Source organism: Natrix helvetica (genome assembly GCF_964273705.1).
Source record: "Natrix helvetica genome assembly, chromosome: 4".
Lineage (NCBI taxonomy): Eukaryota > Metazoa > Chordata > Lepidosauria > Squamata > Natricidae > Natrix > Natrix helvetica.
The window spans coordinates 109,331,961-109,349,865 of NC_138550.1; the positions used below are offsets into that span (position 1 = coordinate 109,331,961).

General features: G+C 35.8%; 1 protein-coding gene across 1 annotated transcript in view; it reads right to left on the minus strand.

The window, feature by feature from the left end:
- The window catches only part of ZNF407 (zinc finger protein 407), a 380,727-nt gene that overhangs the window by 318,809 nt on the left and 44,013 nt on the right, over positions 1-17,905 (minus strand). Inside the window, exon 3 of the mRNA XM_081951166.1 lies at positions 8,171-8,285. Coding sequence (XP_081807292.1) covers positions 8,171-8,285 — 115 coding nt within the window. The remainder of the gene's footprint in view (positions 1-8,170; positions 8,286-17,905) is intronic.

Here is a 17,905-nt window from a genome sequence, read left to right on the forward strand (position 1 = left end):
ATGAGTCTGGAACTACATGGAGAAAATGAGAGGGTGGCAGAATTATACCACGGGTCCTTATCAAGGAAAAAAATATTTCATTTCTTCACTAAGATCAACAACACATGTATCCATTACAAAGTACAGAATTACAATGGCAATCAGAATAATTTTTTCAAAGTTCTGGAGGACTAAGCTCTTATATACTAACATTGTTTTCCATAGTGCTATCTACAGTAAGTTTCAGCACAGTATTACTTTACTGGACTTAGCTATAGTAAATATTCCCTTATTCCTTGGGTGTACAATTCCCCTGCTTCACTTTGTTGGGAAGATTTATAATTAATGTAAGAAGAAAAATAGAGTCAGATGAAAAGATCTTGATTGTAATGTGATGGCTGCTTGCTTCTTTACAGTATTTTGTCAAATCTACTGCTTGTCAATTAAATTGCTATGTGATTTTTGTCTTCCAGAAAAATTACATGACTGTTCTCTTTCTCCAACTGTTTTGATAACGCAGTGGCAGAAAAGAGGGGAGGATTTGAAATTAAATTATTCATGCAATTCTCTACAGCAAAACCTAAAAAGATTCTAGTTCTATTTATTATCCTTCTAATTTGTTCAATAATCCAAATATTCAGAGAAAGTTATAAAGTTGTTTAAACAGTAAAAACAACAAGAAAAATAATTAGAACAATATATTCATAAGTTGAACTGGAAGGATGCAAAGATAAAACTAAGTATGAAATAAATTTGCTTCCTTGTTAATTACATCACAAATGCTTAGAAATTTAAGTTTTTTCCCCTTCCCATACCCAGTCCCACAAATAACACTATATAAGACAAACTTGTCCTAATCACAAATCTTATGTTTTGTAATCATTTTCCTGAACTTTTTATGCAATTCTCTTTATTTATTTATTGGCTTGTTTCCTTGTTAAAAGCACATAACTCTCCAAATCTCAAGCCATGGCTCATCTATTTTCTCTCTCTTGCCTACCTGAAGAGCTAGGATTACATTTACTGAAAGTAACCGCTTCTTGTTTAAATTGATCATTCCTTTGAAAACCACTTATAATCTTTAGCCCTGGATTCAAGTCTTTTTAACTTACTTTGATCCTTTCTATATTCTACATATCACAGATTCTGCAAGGGGCATATAATCAGCTGTTTTGTGCCAAACGTTATCCACTGAGATAAAAAGGCAATGATAATTGTTTTAACTGAGTAGAATGTCGTTGTAGTTTCCTGTTCAACCCAGTTGAATTGCTTAATGGCCAAAACAGAGTTCAGGGGAAAAAACCAAGAGTTGGTTGGTTCTGTAACTACTGTCCATAGCTCCTCTACCAGGGGTGAAATCCAGCAGGTTCTGACAGATTCTGGAGAAACGGTAGCTGAAATTTTGAGTAGTTTGGAGAACTGGCAAATACCACCTGATTGGCCCCAGAATGGGGATGGGAATGGAGATTTGAGTAGTTTGGAGAACTGGCAAATACCACCTCTGATTGGCCCCAGAGTGGAGTGGGAATGGAGATTTTGCAGTTTCCTTTCCCTGGAGTGGGATGGGAATGGAGATTTTGAAGTATCCTTCCCCTGCCACACCACCAAGCTACGCCCACAGAACCGGTAATAAAAAAAATTGAATTTCACCACTGTCCTCTACCCATATCTCATGCAAAGGGAACCAGAGTTGCCTGGTATATTGAGAATCTTGTACTAAGGACTGAAATGAACAGCAACATCTGAGAAAGCTTTTCACGTATCTACTGCTTCTTACCATAACCTTAACCAAAACTAAGATGGAAATGGAAAAGAGAGAAGATGTTAAAGACAGGGAGTAGATAGAGACCGCTTTCCAAAACCTTTTCATTCCTTTCTTTTATTTCTCACAAGACTCACATCGCCTTACAACATGAAAGCGCTGGGAAGCTATTGGTTTTTTGTTGTTGTTATAAAAAGATAAAATGCCATAGTGGGGATTCAACCAAAGTCTCAAATATATAACACCAAAGTTATGGTTCTTTGTGCTACTGTGCATGACCATTCCATCGGCTTCCTCTCAAATAAACTTTTTTCTTTGTTAAAATTTCTTTATCATTCCTGCCATTAAAAAAAAAAAAATCAAAGTACTTAGGTAGCAGCTGCATCCGACTTCTTAAGCAGTGCCCTTGAAAGGCCAATGTTGAAACACAGTAAGCCAACTGGTACCTTTTGCTGACTTAATTTGGGCAGTGCAAATTTCAGGACTAGAGATTTAAAAATGAGAACTTAAATATAATGCTTGTGTAGTACACTGTAACTATCTTTAGATATACCCATAAATTAGAGATGGGCAATGATTCATTTACTATGCTGCCTGGGTCAGGCACTTAAAAAAATAGGCAGGGTACCATATAGCACATCTTTCTTCTAAATACTTGCCAATGAACATGTTATCTAAAGCGTGTAGCATTTTCCAGCCAAGGATCCTGACTCTTTTTACCAGATCAATGTTTGATCTGATGGGAAAAGAATGCAGAATAAAATGGAGCATAAATTCAGCCAAGTCCACAAAAAAGAGTCTAAATTGTTACCTGCTCCACCATTGAGACGTACTATCAGGATTTTGTACAATTGAATAGATAATACATTTTTCTTGGAGAAAAGGAAGATAAATTTCATCTTCCTGGAATAGGAATACCTAATTACAATAAATTCTATTGCAATGACAACCGAGTAAGCTGTATATTAACAATCATTTCTATTTTATTAAATACTAGACATGTTCCTTGCAACAATTGTTTCTATAATTCAATAATGTATTCTGTTTTTCAGAACCATTCTTGTACACACACTCACATACGCACACACAAACACACACACAATGCCTTTAGAAGACACAGTACTTGTTCTAGGTGGCACATATATCACAATCACACAGCTACGTGCATCTTTATAATTGCAGTTTGAAAGTGCATTGCATTGGATTATATATAGTGGAGGTATAAGAATAAATCACCAGTAGTGTCCTTAACTCAAATACAAACATATATTCAGCTAAGTATGTACTCTTCATATCTTTTCACTTCAGCAAGTCCAACAAAAGCACTGTCATAACTCAACTGAAGTAGAGGTGGATAAAAATACGCTTTTCATACAGCATTACAACTAGGAGTTGGCCTTGACTTTTCTGCTCCATTTGCCAAACTGGACACTAGTGAAGCATACTGATAGCTATTCAATAGGAAGATCTTTATGGCACTTCTGTAGCTCTGCTCCTGTCTTAAACAAAAACCAATTCATGTAAGCCCACCCTCCAAAAACTCTGCGTCCTTACACAGCATCTAACATTAGATGTAGCAGAAACAGCAACAGATGATCAGACAACAGTAAAGTATATTAAAATGGTACTCTGCATTGGAGAAGTACTTGATTATATCTATTTTAAGAAAGATAACTTTTGCTATAAAATAGAATTGCCTATTGTTCCCTTTCTCATTCCTAAATATGTACATATTCCAGAGGTTCTACAGCGGAGACAATAGAGTCCACAATCCATTCAACAATATCATCAGTGGGGAAAAAATATAGTACTATATGGAAAACACAGTCCAGTTTATTTTCCATCATTAGCACACAAAAAAGAGGAATCAATCTAATTTACACATATTGTCTTAGCATGTATACTTCAAGCATTTATCAAAAAAACAAAAAACAAAATATGACTTAATGAAATATATTATTATCAGTATGGTATTTTCCTTTGTTGACTATGAGCCAAATTATCATTGGATCTTCTCTAAGAATGTCCTCTCTGTACTATGAATATTTCAGATTATTGAAGCCACAGAAAGTCTTGTTTTACTTCGTTGCTTCAGCATTATTTTATTTGGATACAGCTGTGGATATGATGTGTGTAATTAATTTTTCAGTCAAAAATGTGATTCCATGCTACATTTGATTATTTAAATATAAAACAGCTTTAGTTCTCTGAGCCAACCAAAAATAGTGATTTTAATTTATTCCTGCTGCCTGCAATTACTCACAACCATGTATTTTTAAATATTTCCAGCCTATAAAAATTACTAATTGTGTTTATCTGCCTTTAGACTTTGATTTGGATAAATTAAGCTCTCAAGTGTTCCTTGCTTTATGAAACGCTGCATGTTGTACACTTCAACACAAATAAATGACTTCTACCATTAGAGGTTTAAATAATGTAATGTATTTCATGCTCAGCCTGAAGCGGGATTCCAATGAAGTTGCTAATGCACGTAATGATTAAGTGTAACTCAAATACTAACTGTGTTGTTGAAAACATGACAGGCAATAATTTGGTCTATTATATTCTGCCATTTAATTGCCTAGTACAGACATTCTCTGACACTTTATGAAGCAATGATTTACAATTATTCAAGCTGCAAAGGTCAGAAAGTGACATTATAATCATCTACACAGAGATCCCTTCTAAAGCACAAAAAATAGGTAACACCACACAAAAATAGTTTTAACTGAAGTTTCAACTTTCTATTTAAAGATTTTTTATAGCCTTAGAGCAAACCGTTCACTTACAATACCATTAAGACATATTTAAAATCCAAATGCACATCTCCCACTCTTCCCAATATTGTTTAAAAATGAATACCCTTTGTTCTTTAAATACAGCACTAAACATGTTTTTTTCTTATTATTCTGTTGATCCATGGATTCATAGCCAAAGAATCTGAAACGAATTCTAAAAACAGGACAAAACAAAGAGTGAGAGCAAAATGTATAACCCTGTGGGGATGAGATGTTTTCACCTCTCTTTCAGGCAAGTTCTTTTAATTTTCTGTTTTCAAGATTCAGTCATTCCTAGGAATCATTTCAAAATAAATACTATAAAATGCACATTCATAAATACACTGGCAAAATGTGTTACCATCAAAGTTCAAATGAAGTTTAATGTTTAAAAACACTTCTCTAGAAGATATGTGAGATAATGCACAACAATAGGTAATACACCAACACAATAGAAATGGAAACCACAGGCATGTTATCAAAAAAGGGAAATCAACAGTATGTACTTCAACTAATGTTCAAAATCTGTAACAATTCCTTAATATAAATATGTACTTCCACACATTACAAGAATGTATAAGGTAAGCACATACTATAGATGGATTTCAAATTATTAACATGTTTTAATTTTATTTTTTTCTAACTTTTTCACCTACTGATTTATTTAACTCACTTTAATAAAACGCTTAGACATGAAGGAGAAAAAAATGGTCAGGTTTCTTTAGGAGCCTTATATTTCAAGGAAAAGTATGAAAAAGTAGATGCATATTTAGGTATGCTGCCCGCAAATTTGTATAAAATCTGAAATCATGAGCAATTCATTGCTTTTAAAATCTCAAAACTGCAAGCTAAGCCTTTTCTCTTGTTCCAATGCACACGTTTTGCAAACATAACTATTTGAAAACCAGTTTAAGTTTGCTAATCTTAGTGCAATCAACAACTTCATGCCCAGACTTCTGAAAATTAAATTTAAATAGGTAGCAGTTGGACACACACTGAAAACAGATCCCTTCTCAAATCAGGGATGCATTTTTCATTCATGAACATAATGCAAAAGAAAACAATCACCACACATCTGCTGACAAGGAAATGAGTAGCAGACGGTTTATTTCAAATGCTGAAAGAGCTTCCAATCTCTATAGCAAAGTATTTCTACTGTGCAGCTGGAAAAAATTAAATTGAGATTTGAAACAATAAAAGCAACATGCAAAAGCAGTGCTGTGTTTCCTCCATCTTTTATGTTAACTACACAATGTATAAAATCTCTTCATTTTGACCATCACTTCTTCAAAAATTTTCACCTTCCGATTCAGCTCAGCATTATATTTCAAGGCAATCAAGTTATATCTTCCACTTGTAATGATTCATAGTCTTGCACTGACAATTCACATGTCCAAACAGATTATGTAACAACTGGAAAAATTATTTAACCTTCTACCTAATAGAAAGCTTGTCCGATGAATCTAAATGACAGTACAGAATCTTAACTACTGAAGAAAAGAAAACATAGTATAGGACCTTCTGTTTGTGACAAAATTACCAAGTTAATGTTCCTGAAAGATCACTTCACCTCTTAAAACATGATTTTTTAAAAAGGTAAATTTATAGCAATTAAAGCTAATGAAGGAATGAAGCATGAGCTGCTTATGTTCAGGAACTAATAGGTCCACTGAGCATTTCTAAGATTATTTAGCTATCAATGATAATGAATTGACATTGTCAGTGGTTTTACTGTACTAGCTCTAAACTGCTGCTAATATGCTACTCATTGCTAGATTTTTTTAATACTGCCATTTTTTAATCTACATACTAGCCTATTTTTATGGCAAAAATAAAGCACATGCTTCCTTCTTGCCACACACTCAAATACACTAATAGTGGCAGAGTTATTTAGTGAAAGTTCAAATACCCATGTCCTCCTTTTTTCAAAATCCATTATACTTTATTATACTTTATTGCTAATCCACTTGCTGTTAATGGACTAACATTTATGGTGTATCTTGGACTAAACTGTATTATTATTTTAATTGCAAGTGAAGACATATCTGAAGTAGATTTTGGAGTATCTTTCTCATTAAACATGTAAGGCTACTTTGACAACTTTGACATGTATTTAAGTGTCTAAAAACAATAAAACAATAAAAAACAGTTTCTTTTCAGATATTCACAATGTACTCCTTCACACACGAGTGTCAGCTAATTACAAAGAGTTGCAACCACAATTTAAAATTGTTTGCCAATTCTGACCCACCATTTCCGCCATCCATATACAAACAAATCCAAGTTCCATTTTTCACATGCCCATTAAATATCAGACAAATGGTGGCTTAGTCACAGACCCTGCATGCACAGAACTACTAATCATGTAACAAAATAGATAGCTGCCCACATGCAGTAGTTGTGAATATTATTCATTGCCCAGGGACCAGAGGATAGTCTTTTGTTACTTTACAGTGACAATTTTCGTATCAACTTCCAGTGTGCTTGCAAGTAATTTGGTCAGCAACTGTCCAGCGCTTCTTCCCGTCAGATAATCACACCACTCTTGTCAGTTTAATGTGCTATTTTTGTGAGAAACATTTGCCTCAGTGAAAAGCATTCTAATTTTCTTTGAATATTGCACTCACTTTGTTCTGCTAAGAGGTTTAATTGCAAGAGCTGACACGACCAAACTCCAGCTGAAAAATATCCTTAACCACTCACTTTATCATTTTGGTGGGCATTGGGTTTAATTCACTGAACCAACCCTAAACTTTACACAAACCATCAGGCCTCTCCAGCAACTTAAAATGTTTTGAAAAAAGCATTTCATGTGGCACATATATTAGCTCATTTTTTTAGCATAATAACACTAAAATATACTTTTAATAAGAGTGCAGTATTAAAACCCACCTCTGAATGTCCTACGTCGTACTATATATGCCATGGCATTTGGAAACCTTTTAAACATTTCTGCTAAATTAATTAGCTTTGGATTAAAGAGTTTCAGGATCCGCCATTTTAAATGCAATATAGTTGAAGTTCAATTAAACATTATGAATGGTCCATGTGACAAAATAACCATTAAGAAAAAAAGGGAGGCATTTCTATGTGTGGCAATAGATAAAAAAACCTTTAGAAAGTTTTCTTCTATCTCCTGTAATACAAAAAGCTGATAGCAACACATAATTCTAGAATTAAGCGATACATAACACAAACATGGATGGGCACAGGAAAACACAGACTACACTGAAGACTATATTTTTTTAAAACACATATGCACATACTTCACATGTGTATTTCTCTCTCTCTCTCTCTCTCTCTCTCTCTCACACACACACACACACATACACACACACACACACACCTTTAAAAGGAAATTTACAGTTCTCCCTGGCAATGTGAATGAACATCCTATAATTTAGTCAATTTACAGATTACAGGTTCAAATTGACCTTGTAGCCCATAAAATTGCTCATCTGCGGTACTGGATTAGAAATAGGAAAAGAATGTCATAACTGTATTTAAGGAATTTACCATAACAATGGGAAGGAGGATATGCATGCATAATTTTAGCCTCTCTTGCTCACATTCCCTCTTTGAACGCTGAAACAATGCATAGCCTGCACTCCTTTCCTGCTAACTAAAGGAGGAACTATTTCAATTTACTCACCCACAGATATGACACTTGTATTCCCTCATCCCAAGGTGCCTCTTGACATGGTTTCTGGCATCTCCTAGTTGAGCTGTTGCAAAGTGGCAAATCTTGCACTTGAATGGCTTTGATCCTGAGTAAAATTTAGCATAAAGAAAATTAGAAGCTGAATTAGAATATTATATTACCCTTGGATAAAGAAATCACCATCTGTGGTAGACAAAGCCATTTTTTTAAAAAAAAAACCTTAAAGGTAAATGTAAAAACTACCACCCCATATTTAATCTGTTTTAAGAATCTTTCTTAGCCCCTCAAAGAAAAATGCCTATTGCATACATTTATAACTCCAGGGATACTATTAGGATATTTCTCATTAAGTATACTTGCCAAGAGTTCAAATACAAAAGTTAAGCAAGAAAGGGGTTTCATTAACAGACAAGTTGTCAATAATTAGAAGATAAGATATTCTGAAACATTAAAATGAAACAAAAGTTGTTGCAGAAATTGCCCATTATGAAATGACCTGGATTTCAGATATCACCAGCTGAAGCTTGACACAGTTCATTTCAGTAGGCTCTAATTACAGTTTCTACAGAACTGTACAAATCTCATTATTACTATGAAGGCGGAAGACTTAAACATGCATCCAAAATGCTCAAGTAGCTTAACTAGCCTGCTATAGCAATTCCCAGAAATCCGAGCCAAGATGGCTACATGACTGAACCCCAAATACAACTGAAGGACATTTGGTTGGGGAGGGCTGATTTGGACTAATAAGTAGAACTATCTGAAGTTCTAATACACAGAGAGGTTTTGACAGTCAAAGCAAATTGTAAAAATGGACTTTAAAGGGTTTAAAACAATTATGTGAATCAGCACTTATGTTCATCTGATTATTTAAATTCATATTAGAAATCAAATATGCCTTTTTTTCCCTCCAGAAGCCCACAACTGTTGCTAAAATATAGTAGGTGGAGGAATATGGTAGGTATTTCTTCAAGGTGTTGTCCAATGTGTCTCAAGTTTTCCTAATATGTAAATGCCATTTTTAAGCTTGACCTTGAGCTTTTTTTGTGGTACAATGTGGTCCTTATGAAGTTTATCATGAAAACTTTGGCCATGCCTATAGCATATCAAAGATTGTATGGAATAGTTGTAACTAATAACAGAGGGTTTTTAAAAATTCTTAAAACAGATTTAAGTACCGTATTTTGGGGAGTACAAGACACACCTTTTTCCCTCAAAAAAGAGGCTGAAAATCTGGGTGCGTCTTATACACTGAATACAGCATTTTTTGCCTCCCGAAACCTCCTCCCCCTTCACCAAAATGGCTGTGCATAGCTTGTAGGAGGCTTTTAGAGAGCTTCTGGGGGCTGGGGAGGCAGAAATGAGCAAAAAACGGGCCATTTTTTACTCAATTTTGCCCCCCTAACCCTCAGGAGCACTCTATAAGCTTCCTAATGCCCTTTTTTTGACAAACAAATGGGCCCGTTTTTGTGAAAAACGGGCCAGTTTTTGCTCATTTTTGCCCCCACCCCACCCCCCGGAACACTCTACAAGCCTCCTAAGGGCTATTCATGCCTTTTGTGGGGGGGGGGGAAATGGGCCCATTTTCACGAAAAACGGACCATTTTTGGGAGGTTTGCAGAGTGCAAAAACTTTTTTTTTTTAATTGGCCTCTTTCCGAAAAATATGGTAACTATTTTGCTGTGCCCTTCTTTCTGGCACAAAATAACATCTTATATTGCTATTCTTGCAGAGGGAAGAGACACAGGAAGAATGATATATTTCTATTGCAATGGCATGAGGTATATGAATACATAGTGAATAAAATATTATACCTTGATGACTGTTTTATAGTCTGAATTTATGATTATTCTGAAAACTGGAAGTATTGACATTTGGGCTATTTATTTCAGGAACAAACTGTAACTGGCTAAAACAGATATCCATCACGACACTCACACAAACAGGCAAAATTGTTTTGTTCTTTTGCAAAGCAATCAATCCAAGTAAAAAATAAAATAAAATAAAATACCATATTGTAACTTAAGGTGGCTTTCCAACCAAACTGAGGCAATTATGCTAGCACAAAAAGCAGTCATTAAACCTGGCAGGTGTCAGTACTGCAATACTAAGTGGTAACACCTTATTTTAAAGTATTCTTTGACCCTTTCCAACTTTTAAAAGAGCAGCAGATCTCTCTATCCATAAATCCCAGAATTGAAGTTAAGTGTAAGTGCAATATGCTCACAGATACTTCATATTATGTTTGGGATATGTTTTGTGAAGAACTTCTTCCAATATAGTTAAGCATAATATGAAATATGGGATCTTTAATAAATATACATAAAAGAGTTCGGATAAGAAAAATGTTACAGTATATCATACTTGATCAATGATCCCTTCTGTGCCCTTGAACACACAATAGCCTCAAAGAAGACTTTGTTTAAATTGAGGATCTCGGTTAAAAAAAATTTAAAGTCTTAAATTTCAATTTAATTCTCAAAAGCTGACAAAAAATGAAGCATTTAATTTTAATCTTCTCACAGAAATAAAAAAAGTCAACAGTACTAAGCGCAGGCAGACAAGGTTGAATATTTCACAGTTCAATGACAATGAAGCCAGATCTCTTAATACTTCCATTTCAACTGTTCAAAGTAGATGTAAAATATATTTAGCACCTGAACAGTTATATCTAGTCAGCTTTATATGTTTAAATGTCAAAAGCAAGTTGAGTCTGCAGGGAGTAGGAATCACAGTGAATCAATCACGCCAGAACATCAAGTTTATTTGAATTGTAATGATAACATTGATTAACCATTAATTTGCTAGCATTTTGCATCATCGGTGCATCCTGTAAAGAGACCAGTGAAAATAAAACCATTTAAGTTTCTGTGCCCATATTAAATAAAATGTAACAGTTTAATTTACCAGTTAAATTTAATAGACGATATAATGCTAAAATTGTAAGCAGCAATGTTCATTTTGTTTCATAAAAAAAATCTTTGCAGATGTGATCCTGTGCTCTTTTGCTTATTTCGCTCATTGCACAAGAGTAGACCTCACTTAGGGGATAATAGACACAATATTGAATATTGAAGGTATATCATGCCTGTTCATAAAAAGATCACCCATGCAGGGCAACTTTTACGCTCACAAAATGGCCACTGTGGATTATCTCAAGCTTTTGTACCATGGATGACTGGAAAACCTCATCTCTCAGTTCCACTTTCCCAACAATATACCAGCAATTTTGTTAAGTAATTTGACTGTAAGAATTAGGCAGCCAATAATAGCAAGACATTCATCTAACAGCATATAAGAAACTTGACCTATTTGTCAATCCTAAGGTTCAAATTCTCAACCCCCATCCCCTGCCTTTCCAAGTCAAAAGATTGAATAATAATTCATTAAAACTTCTTTGCTGCTCAATTCAAGGAGATTCATGAGTGTGAGTTATTAAAAACAGTTAAACATTTATTGAGGTGCTGGGATTGTACAGGAAGAAAATATGGAAGGAGGGCAGCTGAGCCTGCCATCATGGGGTACCCCAAGGGGGACAATTATAGTGATGGGGTTTTGTTTTACTGTTTCATTGTTCTTATTGACTTATTGTTGTTTCAACTACTGGTTTTATTGTTATTGGGAGCTGCTCAGAGTGGCTTAAGATGGGCAGTCATGTAAACCTTTAAATTTAGGGGGGTGACTTCATTCCAGGGGGCAGGCACTGCTATAGTGAAGGCATACTACAGGGCTCCCAATAGATACCACTGTTGGATTGATGAGACCTGGAGCATGGCAACCCCATCAGATCAAACTGCCCAGGCAGATAATATGGGAGATAGAGGATCCCTCAAGTAACCAAGTCCAATCTCATGTAAAACACGTGCGTGCGGTGTGGGTGTGTGGTGTGTATGTATGTAAGAGGTAGAGATGATGGAGATCGAGATGATAGAGATAGAAATATAGATACAGAGATAGCGCTCTATAGGTTCCCATAATATAGATTTAATTTTATATGGATATAGCTAGACAGTAAACATCTACCATAAAATAAGCTGTTGATGTTCTTCCCATCCAATTCCTCTAAGCTTTCTAGATGCCTTTTCAGCACATTTTTTTTTCTGTTCAGGTATATGCATTGAACATTGGGAATTCATTATTCTTCCTCCAAGTTTGCAAAGCTCCCCTCGCACAATTTTTAGACGATTTTAAATATAGTTTTATTTCAACTCCGGGTTTTATTGGCATCCATCTCAGGAGAGGTATTGATTTATTTTTGTAGATTTACTCTTACTATTGCTTTGTTATCGTTTCATTTTTACTGTCGCACTTACAATTTTAACTTAGTTTAACCTCTTGAGTTTAGGGGGAGTATAAAAATTGTCAAATCATCTCCACACAATGCACCAAGCTGCAGCTTCTCATTGTTTTCCTCTTGTATGTTTCTGTCACCCAGAGGTTTTAAATAAAAGCAATGCTAGGGGATGACATTTTTCTTTGCTTTCCATTGTAGGAGCCTGGTGGGTGCCAAAGAAGATAGCAGTGGCGCATAGAGATGTCCAGATACATTGTACTGCCCATTTATGGACATTTATTGTTCGGCTTTTTACCCATATGGTATTCTCTGTAAGGCAGGGGTCTTCAACCTTGGCAACTTGAGGATTTGTAGGCTTCAATTCAGTCCCACTTTAGGAGTCCACAAGTCTTAAAGTTGCCAAAGTTGGAAACCCCTGCTATAAGGGACTGCTTTCCCCAGAGCAACATTTTTCCATTCAACTGGTAGGAGATAGATAGATAGATAGATAGATAGATAGATAGATAGATAGATAGATAGATAGATAGATAGACAGACAGACAGACAGACAGACAGACAGACAGACAGACAGACAGACAGACAGACAGACAGACAGACAGACAGACAGACATCACCTCACTTATTAATGGTAGTTGTTGATCTTCATTATTAAGATGCAGGGCTGATCTATCTTTTATTTATTGAACAGAATCAAAATATCAATGGAAATGCTTACAGAAAAGCAACATTGATTCATCTTTTTCTTCAGATAAAAGCCCAGGATGTTATAGGACTAAACACTGCTGAAAGTAATAGGATTTTCAGGCTGGATATATAAAATCCCAGGAACAAAATGCTTACAAAAAAGCATAAATATTGCATTGTATAAATAATCCTACGGTATAAATCTTTGCCATGTCTGGTATTCAAAATTTCCAAAATGCCTATACGGTGAAAACTCAACTGGGGTTGATCATTTACATTATCTGTCCCTTGATGTACTTTACTCCCATGTCTTCTCACCTCTTAAATTAAGCCAAAATTCTGTTGTTAAAGTTTCTCTCTTATCTCTTAGATAGCATGCCTTCTACCTGAACTCATTGGATCAATACCATTCAATTCAACACTCGTTTCCAGTCCATAAGCAAAACATATTTTTTGCACTAAGTCTTAGTAAAACCATTATAGTCCATTTTTCCATGCTTTCTCCCTACCATCATTTTTGTTTTGGCATTCTCTCTATAGTTTAGCTTATCTACACAACCTCAATGCAAGACTTAGATAACTCCAGCTTCAATAGCAAAAACCAAATTATTAACATTTGCTAAGTAGGTTCTAAGTGTAAGTATTGCATCTCAATGGCACTTCTTATTAATAATCAGTAAAATCTGATCATTGTTAAATTAAAGGCTCAGTCATTCTATTTCCCTTATGAGAATATGCATCTCTAAAAACTTTGAAGACTGGTCCAAAGTCTTCTTTGTCAGATGCACTACAAGCTGGACAAAGACTAGATCCATTTAGTAGGAAGGAGGATTGTTATAAGGAAATGAAGACATAAAGTTCTCATTCTTCCACTTAACACCCCCAAATCAAATATGCGGGGTGCCCAGAAAACATAATTGGCTCCATCCAATTTGGCAGTTGGCATGTGGCCCTGGGCTCCACATTTTGTATTCTTGCCTTATAATATAATGCTAATAATAAAAATAATAGTATAAAATATATTTGCATAGAATCTTGGGATGTTTTGACATTCATAACAAAATTCATGTTCAATTACAAAAAATGTAACAAATCAATCCAGACCTCCATGAAGAAAATAAATCCATAAGATTCTCTCATTTGTACAGCAGGAACATCTGTCCCAATACTAGCCAAGAGATTATAGATCATCCTATACAAAGGATGAACTTGCATTTGAAGCTCTGTCAAAGGATAATCCTCTAATTGGCAATGTCCTCTGTCTGAAGGGCTTTCTGGTCCAAATTTATTTAAAAGAATCCATTAGCAAGGATTCTTTTACTGTCCACTGAAGATACTTGGACAGGAAATTGGCCTGGCACACTATGATAAAGCATATAATTAGAATTAGAATTATAGTAATTATTTGTATGTGTGCATTATTTGAACGTAGAGCGAGGGGGGGAGGGAGGGGGGAAGGGGTGATATTATGATGAAGGTGATGGAATGGGAAGACTCATAGTTTCCCAAACAGATTGGATAACTGGACTGGGAAATCGAAAAACTTCTACTTACCAACCGGATTGGACCAGCCGGTAGATTACAGTCCACAGTTTTCATTGAAAAGGACTTCATCTTGTAGTGGATTGATTTGGGTTGATGACAATAACATATATGCACAGCAATGCTATAGATACAAACTGTTTTGCTTTTTGGGGGCATGTGATTTCTTTCCTCTTTTTCACAAAACGGTACTGTGATATCAGCCAGGAAAGAAATAGCAGACGGGAAGGGAGTGGGAGAGGGGGCTGTCCCCAAGATTAAACCAGAAGGGTGTTTAATCAATCAACTCAATAATGTGGGAGCCACTTTCATCCAGCTATCCAGATATAATGAGATCTTCCTATCTATATATGGAATCGGATTATCTTTCATACACGACTACTTTCCTATCAGACAATTAAAATGGAGACAAAAGCCCAACAGGGTATTGTCGTCAGGATTTTCTTGGCCTATGCTACAAGTCTCTCAGCAGTGATTTACGGATGTAATTCTTTGAAAAGTATGCAGATGGCAAGAACTATGAAAGAAATCCAGGAATGGCCACGTGCAAGCCTTATTTAAAGTATTTAAATTCAAAGACTTATTTAAATCAAATACTTATTTAAAGTAGAACCCAGGTTCAATTCTCCCTCCTCTTTCTCCTGCCTTGAGAAGCAACAGGTAGCAACCCCCCTCCCGGTCCTTGTAGCAAGGAGAATTAGCTAACTCCCTGTTCCTTTTTTTATTGCACTGCTCTCCTCTCAGGCTGTTTGCTTTGGCCTTGCCAGATCACATTTACAGAGTCTTGGGAACGGGATCCCAAACCAGAGAGCTTAAGAGAAGAAAGCTCCTACATAAAAGGGAGGGAGGGCAATGGCTCTTCTTCTATAAAGGCTGATCTGAAGGAAAGCAAAATGCATGTCAGTAATCATTTTCTTCACTAGGTTCTTAATTGTTTCGGTTAGTGTTTATGGGTACAGTAGCCGTAAAATCTCCACTAGACCCATGCCAGATTTTTTGAATAAGCATTCATTGTGAATGCTATTTGTAGCCTGGCACCTCAAATTCATCAATCAGATTCCCTGTAATGAAGGGTTTTCCTTATTTTTTCCATAGTTCAATCCCCACCTGCAGTATAACTACAAAGCGATCACATCGTGGGGACAATCAACAATTTAGAAAATGTGGCTACCGTGCAAAAATGGGCTTTTATCACAAGAGATTTCTGGGTTCCCAAATAATTTTGTTTTGAAATTACCGACTGCCAAACATACATACAACTTAAAGAGATGAATCTTCATTGCATTAATATTTCTTCTCAGAACAGCCATAATCTATTTGTGACTCCAGAGGATAAAGTAAACGAGGAGGACACAGGGATTCATGACTGCATTTGAAGAATATGCTTGTTAATTAGACATACGTGGCCTGTTTGAATTGGAAGTTTAAAAGTCTTCCACCTGTAATAGCTATTTTGCTTTTCTCTACATTTTCTCATTTTCACTTGTCTAATAAGTAATGAACTTCTTTGTTACCTAGTACTATACTCCTACAGATGACTTCAAAATCTAATGCTGATATTTTAATCCATACTGGTGCATAACATTCTCCTTTGGTGTCTCAATTTTAGTGATCAAAATCGATTTCTTTCTTTATAAAACTGCATTCAGCATGTGGAAGATGGGAAGAAACACTACATAAAGTATTCACCAAATTAAAAAAAATCTTGGTATTGTGACCTGGCAATGGTGGGGGGAAGAATGTTTTGTGCTGGTTCTCCTTTTTCCTTTGGAACCAGTCCCAACTGGTATTAATAGGGAGCAAAAAATCCATTACCCTGTTTTGTGGAATGCCACAGGGCTTGGTACTCTCTCCGCTCCTTTTCCACATCTACATAAAGCCCCTAAGTGAGATCATCCATTGCCATCCTGGATGAAGTCAGTGATGCTGCACCTTTCAAGGTGGTTAGAGGCTGTGGGGGTCTAAATAGGGAACAACAGGCTTCAATTGAATCCTGATAACATGGCGTTGTTGTTGGTAAGAGGTTCCTCTGTATCTGGGGATTCACCACCCTTCCTCTTGGAAGGGGGTGCATAATTTGGGGAGCCTCCTGGACTCATGACTCCTGCTTGAGGAAAAGGTAGCAGCCGTAACTAGGAAGGTCTCTGCTCAATTTATGCACCAGTTATACCCTTTCCTGGATCAAGAACCTCTTTTTCAGTCACTCATGCCCTGGTCATCTCCTGTATGGACTACTGCAACATGCTGTATATAAAGCAGCCCTTAAAGACTATATAAAAGTTGCAATTAGTGCAGAATGTGACAATACAAGCAGTCTTGGGTGCTTCTAGGGTTGAACATGTAACAATTCTGTCAATTTCCTTCTGAGTCAAAATTCATGGCATGGGGCCACATTATCTGTGGAACCATCTCATCCCAATTACATTGACTCGTGCCACCCAGTCAGGCAAGGAAAGTGTGTTGCCAATCCCTACAACTAAAGACTTTTGAAGGGTGGGAAAGAAGGAAGAGAATTACTCTGCCATTGCCCTCCTCTCTGGAACATCTTATCCCTAGAGGTGAGGCAGGCCCACTCTTCTAGCCTTCTGGAAGGGTGTCAAGACTGTGTCAAATAATGATATGCAACCTTATAAACGATTAGTGGCTGAGAGCTTACTATTATCTTCATTTTAACCACTCTTTTTACCTGTTCTAAGGTAAGAGTTTGTTCTAAATTTTATATTATTTTATGTTTTAACCACCCAGAGTCACTTAGGTGAGATGGGTGGTGCAGAAATTTGATAAATAAACGAACAAATAAACAAAAACAAAAAGATAGGAATTGGAATAGTAAAAACTTTTTCCCATTAACTATTAATAAAAATGTTAGGACTACTATTTAATGTGCAAAAGCATATTATCAGAAAAGACATTTGTTTTAGGGTCAAGTGAGAGTAGATTAAAACCTCCTTTGCAATTCTTCCTTTGGTCCAAAAATAACTTGCAAAGTGAAATAGCAGATCTCATTTATTGTCTGCCCGTTACCCAAAAATGTATTTTGTGATATTCTCACATCTACTGCAAAGCACAGTAAAAATACACGGTGATAAGACATACACAAGGCATTAAAAACTGAGCTAACTTTTACTAAATGTTATAATCAATGATGTAACTTATGTAAGTAGGGTTGCTTTGTCATATATTGATAGTTACCTCACTTTCACATC